At 35.3% G+C, this 12,148-nt stretch overlaps 1 protein-coding gene and 1 long non-coding RNA gene across 4 annotated transcripts in view; one reads left to right on the top strand and one right to left on the bottom strand.

The window, feature by feature from the left end:
• Positions 1 to 216: 216 nt before the first annotated feature.
• On the bottom strand, positions 217 to 3,217 carry LOC131546754 (uncharacterized). 2 transcript variants are annotated; one of them, XR_009272776.1, is made up of 4 exons: positions 2,981 to 3,217; positions 2,312 to 2,437; positions 669 to 805; positions 217 to 408 (listed from the first exon to the last, which is right to left on the bottom strand). It is a non-coding gene; the product is annotated as an uncharacterized LOC131546754 (long non-coding RNA). The 2 variants fall into 2 exon arrangements; XR_009272775.1 differs by lacking the exon at positions 2,981 to 3,217 and having other exon boundaries at positions 2,312 to 2,674.
• A 6,725-nt stretch (positions 3,218 to 9,942) lies between these two features.
• Positions 9,943 to 12,148, top strand: part of tacr3a (tachykinin receptor 3a) — a 64,788-nt gene continuing 62,582 nt past the window's right edge. For both annotated transcript variants that reach the window (XM_058789707.1, XM_058789699.1), the window contains exon 1: positions 9,943 to 10,614. In XM_058789707.1, the coding sequence (XP_058645690.1) occupies positions 10,247 to 10,614 (368 nt within the window). In that variant the 5' untranslated portion in view covers positions 9,943 to 10,246. The remainder of the gene's footprint in view (positions 10,615 to 12,148) is intronic.

The following is a 12,148-nucleotide window of genomic DNA, read 5'->3' as shown; positions in this document are numbered from 1 at the left end:
GCAATAAAACTGCAGTAGTACTGCAATATATAATATGAAGTACAATTCAATACTACCAAAGTGCAATACTAATAAAATGCTCTACAATAACACTGAAATGCAACCAGAATATTCAGAATAACAAGTTTTATTTTACACAACTGCAATATAATTAAGGTACAAAACAACAGTGAATGTCTCAAACAGCAATGCAACAATAAATGATTTTACTTTTCTTTAAACTTAAAATAACAGGCTGAGAGTTACACTAAATGTATTTAGTGTTTATTTACAAATCACACAATCACGCACATTTCTTCCCTCATTATTCTGACAGGTTTCATTTTTTGAAGAGCTTATCCTCATCGTTCCGCTTGGTTCTTATGACTGCCTTCATCTCAGATGTGGAAACACTATTTTGGATGTAGTCTGGAAAAACAAACAAACAAAAACTATCAGAAATTCTCAAGTTTCAGTTACACTTTTCACTACTACAGGCATATTTAGTATGCTTAAAATAAATCTTGAATTGTGATGTCACCAAGTGTTTGTGTAAAGTATTCATACTACTCCCAATTAATTTCTTATGATATATTGGTCAGCATTAACAATGTCTTTGAACACTCCAGGTAACAGAAGTTAAAATGTTGGTTCACCCAAAAATGAAAATTCAATCATTAATAACTCACCCTCATATTGTTCCAAACCTGCAAGTCTTTCGTTCATCTTCAGAACACAAATGAAGATCTTTATAATGAAATCTCAGAGCTTTCTGTTCCTCCACTGATAGTCCATGCAACTACCCCTTGAACAATAACATGCATTTCTGGGAAAAAGCATAGACACAATCATGTTTAAATACTGTACAGAGTCCTCCAAAATTATTTGCCCTCTTTATCATTTTGGTTTTTCGTTTAAAATTCTAACCTTAAATAAAATAAAAAAATTTAATAAAAATAATAATAATAGAAAAAAAAAACAATTTACAAATATACAAGTATATAATTTAAATATATTATTAGAATACAGTATATAGAATATATGTGTTCCACAGTTATTGTGCCCCCTTCATTTAATACTGTGTGTAACCTATAACCCTCTTCACACATAAGGGCTAATCCACGGCTAGGTGTGCATTACCTGATTTTAATGCATGAGGTAAAGAACCACCCGACATGAAACGGGTTGCCTCCACTGAAGTTGATTAAAATTGTGTAATACACACCTGTTACAGCTAGTTTAAAAAGTTAAGTTAAAGCTGCCTTTAAAGAGATAGCTAACCCAAAAATGAAAATTCTGTCATTAATTAGTCACCCTTGTGTGGTTTCACACCCGTAAAACCTTCATTCCTCTTTGGAACACAAACAAAGATATTTTTAAAGAAATCAGAGAGCTTTCTGACCCTGCATAGACAGCAATGCAACTTCAACATTCAACATTCAAGTTCCAGAATGGTAGAAAAGACATCGTTAAAGTAATTAATCAAAACAAACTACTAAAATATTGATCTGTAATGTGCATTCATGAGAGCATCACAACGCATGAGAGTTGTGTTCATGCGACAGAAGACAAAATTGAGGTTAAACCACTGGAGTCACATGGATTACTTTCACAATGTCTTTCCTACTGTTCTGGAACTTAAATGTGTAAGTTGCGTTGCTGCCTATAAAGGGGTCAGAAAGTTCTCAGATTTAAAAATATCTTAATTTGTGTTTTGAAGATGAACAAAGGTATTATGGGTTTGGAACGACATGAGGGTGAGAATTTTCATTTTTGGGTGAACTAACCCATTAATGTTTGTGGAGTACAATTTGACTGGAAGGGTAAATTTTCATTAGTTTGTCTGGTTACAGGTCATTAGATCTAGCTTTCTGACTGTATGTGTGTGCTACAGTACAAGCAGCGCATTGATTTAAAATAGCGATGGAACTGATTATAATTATCTGCATTCATTGTTTTAATGCACACCTTCCAGTCAATCAGAGAGAATCAAAGAGTCCACAAAAAAAAAAAAAAAAAAAATGTTGAGAGCTTATGTTAAGCATTGAGAATAATTGCTGTTAAACTCTGTCAGGTGACAGAATGGAGAAAAAAAACATTGGGAGAGAGTATGTTTAGTTTAGGATCAGTTCTCCTCTGGCCAACAAATGAACATGGTGCGATTATGATTCAGGCTGCATCACAATTTAGTGTGAAATATACAGGACTGTAGGCCTACAAGTAGCTGGAGTTACGGACCTCATTTAAAGACTAAAATCTAAAATCAGGTTTACATTTGTGGCCAACTAGAATGTGAGTGACCTTTAAAGCATTTCCAGAAATAAAGTCTCACCAACATCTGTTCACTTTCTCTCTTCTCTTCTCTCCTAATGCTTCCTCTGTTGCAAAGAGGGGTACACTGTACACTGAACACTTTTCAATGATTTTTTCCTCATGTCAATTAGGGGTTGATGCTCTCCTAGAAATAAACAAACAAACAAATACACTTGTAGTCGGGGTGAAACTGGCCTTTTGTTCAGTTCCCATTATACTTGAAATATCAAATCTTACCTGCCCTCTGTTCTCTCACGCCACACTGTATTCAGTATAGTTTTGTTTATTCCATTATTATAAATGAAGTACTGATGCTATTGAGAACTGAACTGAGCTGGACAATGACATGACTGATTTCTACAGAACTGCTTATAACAAATTGCTGAGCAAATTGCTGAGCATAATTAAATACATCTACACACAGGGTTGTCACTGGTTGGATTGAGATGTTGGTGTTTATTATAGTAAAAGTGTAGTAAAAACAGCATTAAACCAGTTGTTTGTCTTTCTATCATAAGCTCCTCGCGCACAGACCCGCGAGCGCTACAGATCAGATCAGCACTGAAGCGGCGTTTCCTCTCAGCTTCTTCTCATCTCAGCGGGTTGAATAAGATATCCGTCAAGTCATTTTTACATCTCTCTAAAATTATAACTAAAGATATATGAGGACATTAGACATTATACTCACCGCTAAACTGGATGAGTCGACTAGTCTCCAACTCGCCTGATGAACTTCTCTTCCGGAAAGCGTTTCTTCTCTTTTGTCACACTTGTGAAATGTCTCGGGGTGTAATGTTATGTCTTTGTGCTTTAATTGTGATAATTCACATATGAACGATGTTGTCAAACCAAAACGTGTTTTATACTTTTATATCCATCCTGCAGTAGACACTACTGAAAAGACGCTGATTTACCGTCTGTTACAAGTAATCCGCTGCTCGCTAGACTCGTTGTCAGGACAACGACCTTTGACGCGAAGGAAGATCTCACGTGCGGGTTATTAATCTATGCGGGTGAAATATTCCATAGGCAAATATTTTTTGTACAAAAATATTTTTGTACGAATATTTTATAGGAAGTCTACGTTACAAAAAAAAAAAAAAAACACTTGCCAAGTCTACTGTAACCACAGCACTTGCTACATGTTGCACAATACAGCATAACTGCAGTACAGGGCCTATAAAAGAAGACTTTATTGGCAATGAAAAGAACCTCATTGCCATTAAAGTGAAATTACTTAACCTAATCATAGGAGCTTTATTTAAAAAAAAAATTTCATAAAAAAAATAAATACTATTAAATAAATATAATCAGACAGACTTAGAAGTTTTTGCATCTGAAATCTTCACCTGTATTTCAGCGTATCACTGAACTGCAGTTATATTGTATCTGTACTTCATTATACAGCAAATCTACAGCTGCACTTCATTGCACTTCAGTTTTACTTCTCTTGAACTTTAATGAACTGCAGTTATATACTTCATTATACTGCAATTGTCCAGTTGTACTTCAATGTACTGCAGTTATTTTTTGTAAGGGACTGATAAAACTTTTACTCTATTATCTACTAAATTTTACAATTAATCCTCTGAACACATGCATGCTGAACCGTGGGCCTAGTCACAATCACTATCAACTACGATCTGCTCCCATCACTCAAATGTCACGGTTCCTAAACATGATAACAAATAGTACAGATAAATAATGAACACACGTAAAAATACTTACAAGAGCAAATGGGAATGTCCTTTATCGTTTGTTGTTTGCCCTCTGCTCTCCGACAGGTAAACTAGTGCTCTCTCCTGTAAAAACAAAATTCAAAACGCAACAGTGATCTCTACTAACTTTCGGCTCGCGTTGCCTCATGTCTCTGTAGGGCTACAACTGCCATCAAGCGGTTGGGAATTGTACTTGTATTTTTATTTATAAAATGAAAGACCGTCGAATAATATCAATAATATCGTATAATGTGTATGAATGTTACATTTAACAGCTTGTGGGATGCATGACATCATATTATCAAATGCAAGTAAACTTTTAAAACATTTAAATTATTTTTGGCATAATAAATAATGCTATATTTAATAATTCTGTAAAAATTAAATAAAATATAAAATAATGCTAAGTTAAATGTTTCAAAAGTTCACTTGCATTTGATAAGAAGCTGCTAGGGCGAAAATTACATGTAAACAATTTTAAGGCTATTTTGGCTATATGCTGGTCGCCAAACCGTTTAAATTAGACCACGGATTGCATCGATTTCACCGGGTGGACTAAAAGCAGACTACACCTAGCCCGTCCAATTAAGAGCTAAAACGCATGGCTACATATAGACCATATCATGAAATGACACTTATATATTTGTAGATATTATTGACACTGCGAACATGATGGGATATTAACCATCTCATGCGCTGCATGGCCAAAAACTGCAGTGAATTAGTTTTGACTATCAGTGGGCTACAAATAGACGCTCTGACAACGAGCTACCCTGCTGAAATAAAACAATAGAAAATGTAATGGATTTAATGGTTATAATGGGAATTGTATTGGTTTTAATGGAAACTATAATGGTGTCTGCTGGTATGTGATGGATTCTATTGGTGGGATGTTAAATCCTATTGGAAAAATGCCCAAAACACACTACAAAAAGGAATTTTGTAATGGTTTTACTGGAAAAAGCTAATGGTTTATAATGTTATATTTTAATGGAAACCATTGGAATTTATGTGATGTTTCTATTGGGCTTCTATTGTTTTTTTTTTGTTTTGTTTTTTTTTTTTAGAAAAAAATGTGTTTTGCCTATGTCATGATAAGAGATAAATCCGGCCCTGGTTGCAGCAAAGACCGGACGCTAACATAAATTAAATGTTCTACCTATTAGATTGTATTTTATTAGTGTCTAAACCCTTGCAATAATGCAAAAACAGTAATTATTGTTGTACACAGTGTGAAATATATATATATTTTTTTAAATTACGCTAGATTGATGTGTACATGCCCATTAGTTTTTGCTATATTCCTTCTAGCCTGCTGCCGGTGCGAATGCAACCAGGTAAACAGCCCAAGGTGGACATTGGTTCTGGGCTGCACAGAACCCCAGAGAAAAACACTTTTGTAGCTTTTACAGATTTATTAGATTTCATTTATACAGTGAAGAATATGCATTGTTATTTTACATTTGATTATTCATTTTTTGTACCTGAATACTGAATATACATATTTATTGCTGACTTTCTCACCTATAAAATCACCCCAATCATTGATTTGTTTCCCCAAATATAGCTATTCAAGTCATCTGGTGATTTTTTTTCATATCACAATATATATCCCAGAAAAACAAAATATCGCAATGTGAGTCCAATCTCCTGCTGGCTAGTTCCTAGAACTGCGCGGTGCAAAAGCACCTTTTGATGCTTACTTTCAAGAAAATGTCACTTTTTACAAAAACAAAACAAAAAACAGACACTTATTTACACTTCACGTTTGTCATATTTACAGTCAGGATTTAAATTTCTTCGAATCACTTCTTACAGTAATGCACCATCTCAGTCTAGAAATCACTTTTCCATCGATTTCTACAAAAGATTTAGTCAAACCTATTTTCTTCATCGCCAAAATAGTTTAGATGTGCAACAATTACATTCAATTACCCCATTTTCAAGTAAACAAGAAGTAGGCCTACCGATTTTTTTTCAAGCTGAAAACTACCTTCATAATACCATAAATTATGTTCCCTTTTGGTTGGATGTACTGTACGTTATTGTGCACAAATTGTGCACATTTGACAAATCAATTTTGGGCTGTGCTTTGTTTTCATTTGGATACTAATGTGGAGTTGTTTTCTCTCCACAGTCTGGCAGAAGAAGCTCATGGGATTGTGTGTGTATATTGGTTATGGCTCTGAGTGACCTGAGGCTGTGTCAGAGATGGTGGCAGTTGAAGCCCATGAGGCTAGCTGTTTATTTCCTCCTGGCTTTTACAGATGTGACATGTTGATGTGATAATTGAAAGAAGGAGAGACTTTTTGGAGGAAACCTTTGCGATGACTCTCTATAGCAGCTCATTTTACCTATAGGCTACATCTCTGCCATCATTAGAACAGTGAAGACATTATGTGATGTGGATCGATGACGAGGTCTCTCCACAGTTCATGACTGGCAACCTTCATCATCAATTTTTTAAGATTTGACTGACTGATGGCCATGCTCCATGTGCACGTTCTGCATTTTAACATTCAACAATTGTGTTGGGTGGAAACAATTGGGTGCCGAGGGATTCAAGCTGATGCAAAGTTATGGAGGTAATTTATTCAAAAAATATACAAGAAATGCAGTTCATACATGTACCTATTTTATGATGAGCATGTTTTTAAATTCATTTAAAAAAATAATTTTAATGTTTAAAATAAATATCTTTGAGATCAAAAATGTGACCCTGGACCACAAAACCAGTCATAAGGGTCAGTTTTTGAAATTGAGATTTATACATCATCTGAATAAATATCCTAATGATTTTTGGCATTAAAGAAAATTGATCATTTTGACCCATGCAATTATTGTTGGCCATTGCTACAAATATTCCTGTGCTACTTGGTTTTGTGGTCCGGGGTCACAAATATACAATACAATACAATACAAGTTTATTTGTATAGCACATTTAAAAAAACCACTGGTGTTGACCAAAGTGCTTTACAATTAAAAAGACAAGCAAACACAAAGCATTAAAGCACTAGAAACACAATTGAATTATGAACCTAAAATAAAATTAAAACAAAGTAGAGGAGAAATGCTGGAATCAAAAATAGCAATGCCAATGAGAATCAGGGAATGTTGAAAGCTACGGAAAAAAGGTAAATTTTCAAAGCAGATTTAAAAATTGACAAAGTTTGAGCGGATCTAATGTAGGCTGGAAGGCTATTCCATAACTTAGGACCGATGACCACAAATGCGCAATCACCCCTGTTTTTAAGTCTGGTTCTAGGAACATATAGTAAATCAGAGTCCCTATCTAAGTAATCTAGATGGTGAAGGCGGATGCAGTAGTTCAGATAGGTACTGTGGTGCCTGGTTCCGCAAAGACTTAAATACAAATAACAAAACTTTGAAATCAATTCTGTATTTGACCGGTAACCAGTGGAGTGAAATCAGAACCGGTGTGATGTGTTCACTTTTATCACTTTTATTCACTTAAATATCACAACTGTCCTGATATCATAATGAAGAAAAAAGGCCTCATTAAAAGAACAACATTTGTGAAATAAACCCGAGCAAGATCTGAGGAATTTTGCACTTCATCACACCACCAGAAATGTAGAAAAATAATAATAACAATAATGCTTTTCTCCACTCATTTGTGACTCAGTCCTCTTCCTTCCTGTTCTACCAGCCCCTTTGGGTGATTAAATAATTCACTTCGTTGTGTAGGTACGTCCAGGAAAAGAAATGCTCTTGTGTAATTCTTCCATTACTTTCTTGTATGTTTAATTACCATTCTGGAGGCAAAACTGATTCAACTGATCCCCTGTCTTTTTTCTCCACGTGAGTGGAAGGTATGAGCTTTCTGTACAATTCCTTTCACATCAAGACATCACTTGCTCATTTTCTTGAGTGGTTTGTGTATCATTCTTCACCTGAATATTTTCCTAAGAGCTACACATTATATTTCTTATTCTCAGATAACTATCACGAAGGGTTCCTTCATGCTACGACAAACCCCAGGCATTTATATAGAACAGAAATGCTTATTTATTTGATCATTCTTATCCTTCATATGCACTGACACTGAAAGAATGACATTTGAGGTGTCATTTTTGAAGCTTCTGCTGGAATTTATAGTCTGGTGGGCTCTCCTTATTTTTTATTAAGGCTCGGAGAGCAAACTCTGACCTTGTACTCCATGTGTCTATCAGCGGTTTTCCAGAACAGCACAGCTTGTTTTCGGTATCACCTCAAGCGGAATGAGATCTAATGAACCACAAAACTCAACATTTGGTAGAATGTGATAAGCCTGTTGCTTTGTCAGTGGTGTTTATGATGTGGTAAAACATCTGAGCCATGACTTTAAGAAAACTCTTATCAGGATAATTTACTGAATTTTGTTGTTTGGTTGTCTAGATGAAATATGTAGAACGCAAGGTTAATTAAATTTGACATCTCGTCATTTAACATGATTTCTGAGTGAGTGGAGGAAAAAGCAGTGGCATTTCAGCATGAATCGCATCATTTGTATCTTTTTCAGAAATCACTAATATCTCACAATATAACACTTTTCAGAATCAGATCATGCGCAGTATTCATCAAACGATGAATCCATATATAGGAAGGCAAAACATTATACATTTGCAATGCAAGAAAACTTTGGCCCAAATATTTGAAAACACAGTAGTCATTCTGTTTAATGTCAGTCTTTGACATTGGATTCTCAACAGCCAAATAAATCTTTAAGAGACATTAATTATTAACATTCTATTTCTATTGATGCCAACAGGCTCATCTTGCAGGAAGTTCACCCAAAATGAAAATTCTTTGATTGATAAACTGTGATTATACTGACCCCCATGTTGTTCCAAACCCCGCTGTTTTTTATCAGTCTAAAACACACAAAGGATTGCTCTACATATTTGATTTGAAAGCTGTAGCAGATGTAGACTGCATATATATACTCTTATGGATAATGAATGTGAATCTTCTCAAGATTTATTTCATTAGCTTGAACATCTGCTAAAAAAGCTCCAAATCCCATGCAGTTGTAATAATGTCACTCAGTCTTATTTAAGAGACTGTTAAACACATTTTTACCTGTCATGGGGATCATAGACTTTCCCAGTGTTAAGTCTACATTAAGAAATTTTAGGCTTTTTGTGATCTTACTGAGGTTTGTCATTTATAACCGGTTACCTTTTTGCACTACTATGTGCAGAGAGAACGTGCATCACATTTATTACACTCCTCAAATATTATAATGCTAACCATTAAATGTGCATCACTTTCAGCTGCAGTTGCTCTGTAAACCAGTCTCATCGCCCCAGCCGTATTTTACATTTCTCCCAAGGTTACAATATGTGCACATGAAATTGCATACTGAATTTCATTCAGCTCAGGGTTTAGGAAATAAAACTAATTTACAATATGGCTGCCATGAGGATGGTGACTGACAGTTAACCAGTGTGTTTGTTTAAACATATATATAATTTAGGTTTTGGTTCTTTCACTGTGAGAAATATGAAAACGATTGTCCAGTGGCATGATGTGGTTAATAAAATGTGTCTAATGCAATTTATCCATGATGCGTTTGACATGAACTAAGACACACAGGAGCCTCTTGTTGTTGAGGCAACAGCATGTCAAGATTTTTAATGCTGCAGCAATGCACATATGGTCAATGATCCTTATGTGATTATATAGGCCTATATGTATATCTAACTTAATACTATAGCATTGTTTTTGGGCACAACAGCCTCTGCCCTTGCTTTTTTTTTTTTCTTCTGAACTACTGGGCATTGACCTGATTCTTAAATGTATTTTACCCATTGATTCGATTCAGGATTCAGTCCAATTTGTCCTTGTCTGTATTTTAACTCTACACCGTGAATCAATCGATCACTTTCTCTCCCAGTGGCACTAGTTAGACCAGTTGTCACACTGTGTGCATGGCACTGCATCTGACTACAGAGTGTGTTGCGCTCGTGGCTGCGTTCAACAGGAGTCAAGAGACAATCACGCGCATTTAAGAACTTAGAAGCGATTTACTTATCGATAGAGAAGACTACACAATTCTTCAGTCGGTTCATTTTGCATCGATTTTCACCAGATCGACCATTTATAAGTGACATGTTGCCGTTTTCCGCTTGAGCACAAGACTCACTTGCGCGCGTTTGGAGCAGTGTGCATCGTGCGCGGTCTCCAGTCCACTTGAGATATTTGACATCAGAAGATTTCTGGACATTTTCGCCATGGCACCGCCACAGAACGGATCTAACCTAACGGGGAACTTTACAAACCAGTTCGTGCAGCCGCCGTGGCGCGTCGCGCTCTGGTCTGTGGCGTACAGCTCCATCCTGGCAATCGCGGTGTTCGGGAATCTGATCGTCATGTGGATCATTCTGGCTCACAAGCGGATGCGAACCGTCACCAATTATTTTCTGCTCAACCTGGCGTTTTCAGACGCATCGATGGCCGCCTTCAACACTTTGATTAATTTTGTTTATGCCACGCACGGTGACTGGTATTTTGGAGAAGCCTACTGTAAATTTCACAACTTTTTCCCCGTCACCTCCGTGTTTGCCAGCATTTACTCCATGAGCGCAATAGCAGTCGACAGGTAGAGTACATGTGAAGATAACGTTAAATCACTGTGAAAGCTCGATGTTTAATGCATGATTTCATTCATTCGGTGTTGAAAGTACAGGATCAGATTCACTAAACACTGCAACACAATAGCAATGGGCCTAAAGTTTTTTGTTGTTGTTTTCAGAAATGCTTTTTTTTTTTTTTAATATTGGTGCATGAATGAATGAATGAATGAATGAATGAATGAAATAGTTTAAAAAAGTCTAGTCACAACATAGAAATATGTGTTATGTACTTTATTTATTTATTTATTTATTTATTTATTTGAATAATCAAATTCAAGGTCCTCTGTTTTTCTTTTTGTCACATGACGACAAAATGGCTTCCATGTTGATTAATTCACACTAAATTTGATCTGGCAGCTTTAGATATTACGAAGATGTAAAACTAATGAATACATGAATGAATGAATGAATGAATAAATAAATAAATACCCCCAAAAAAAGGTTTATAGAAATAATAATGTATAATAAATATATTAAATAATAAATAATATAATTTGTCATTCAGAAATTGAAAACGTTTCATAGAAGAGATATTTAGTGTTTTTAAAAAATATTTATTACGTTAATTTTATGGCATGATAATTTATACATATTTTACACAATTGTTGGTTTATGTCACATAGTGATGCAATGATTGGTTAGTTTTGACACCATTGCCAAATGAAACGATTCTCTTACAAAGTCATTTGTTATGCTTTCTCCTCTTTCTCCCTTTTGTTTGTTCTAAAGAGTTCTGTGTATTTTAAATCTGTTTTGACATGGATTTTTATTTATTTTACAGATTTAGTTAGGCTGATTTAAACCGTTATTTATGTGCTATTTGTATTGTGATATTAGTTTGTTTGTTGTGCTCCGTGTGCCTGTCATTTTTCTTAACTGGGAAAAGTGCCTCAGGCAGTCCTTCCTATTCACAGCAGAATGCTTGACTTGAAGTGAATGGCTGCGCAATGATTGTGGATCGGTGAGCTCTGCCAACCTATTTACAGCACCTTCAGGGGGAGTCTTTGCGGGTCCAGATGCACATTCATTCAATTCATGAAAATCACACAGTGCAATTGAAACCAATAAGTATAATTTATTGTTTAACTCTTAGCCTGAATTGAAAAACTCAAAATTGAATTAAATCGGTTTTGATGATGAATATTCTTTAAAATGTAAGGTTGGCAAGCAGTTGAGAAAGATGCACTCAGATTATTGATGATTATTGCTTTTGAAAATGTTAAAAATCATGTACAGCAAGTGGGCATCTCCTGGAGGCTGCCATGTTGAGATCACATGACGTGTAATAAGTGCTTGCAAGAGCTATAAAATTGTGCTTATCAAGTAGCTTCAAAGCAATTAGCCTCCACATTCACGTTACACTACCATGCTTCTCTTTGTACATTGATCATTCTTCAACGTTTGAAGCTTTTTTACTGTGCATCATAAAATTAATTTAGCCTGAACATATTGAGTAGTGAAATGAATCCGCACCAATTGAATAGTAAATTAATTGTCTCT

The sequence above is a fragment of the Onychostoma macrolepis genome, chromosome 01 (genome assembly GCF_012432095.1).
Source record: "Onychostoma macrolepis isolate SWU-2019 chromosome 01, ASM1243209v1, whole genome shotgun sequence".
NCBI classification, from domain to species: domain Eukaryota; kingdom Metazoa; phylum Chordata; class Actinopteri; order Cypriniformes; family Cyprinidae; genus Onychostoma; species Onychostoma macrolepis.
This window is presented reverse-complemented; position numbering and strand designations above follow the sequence as displayed.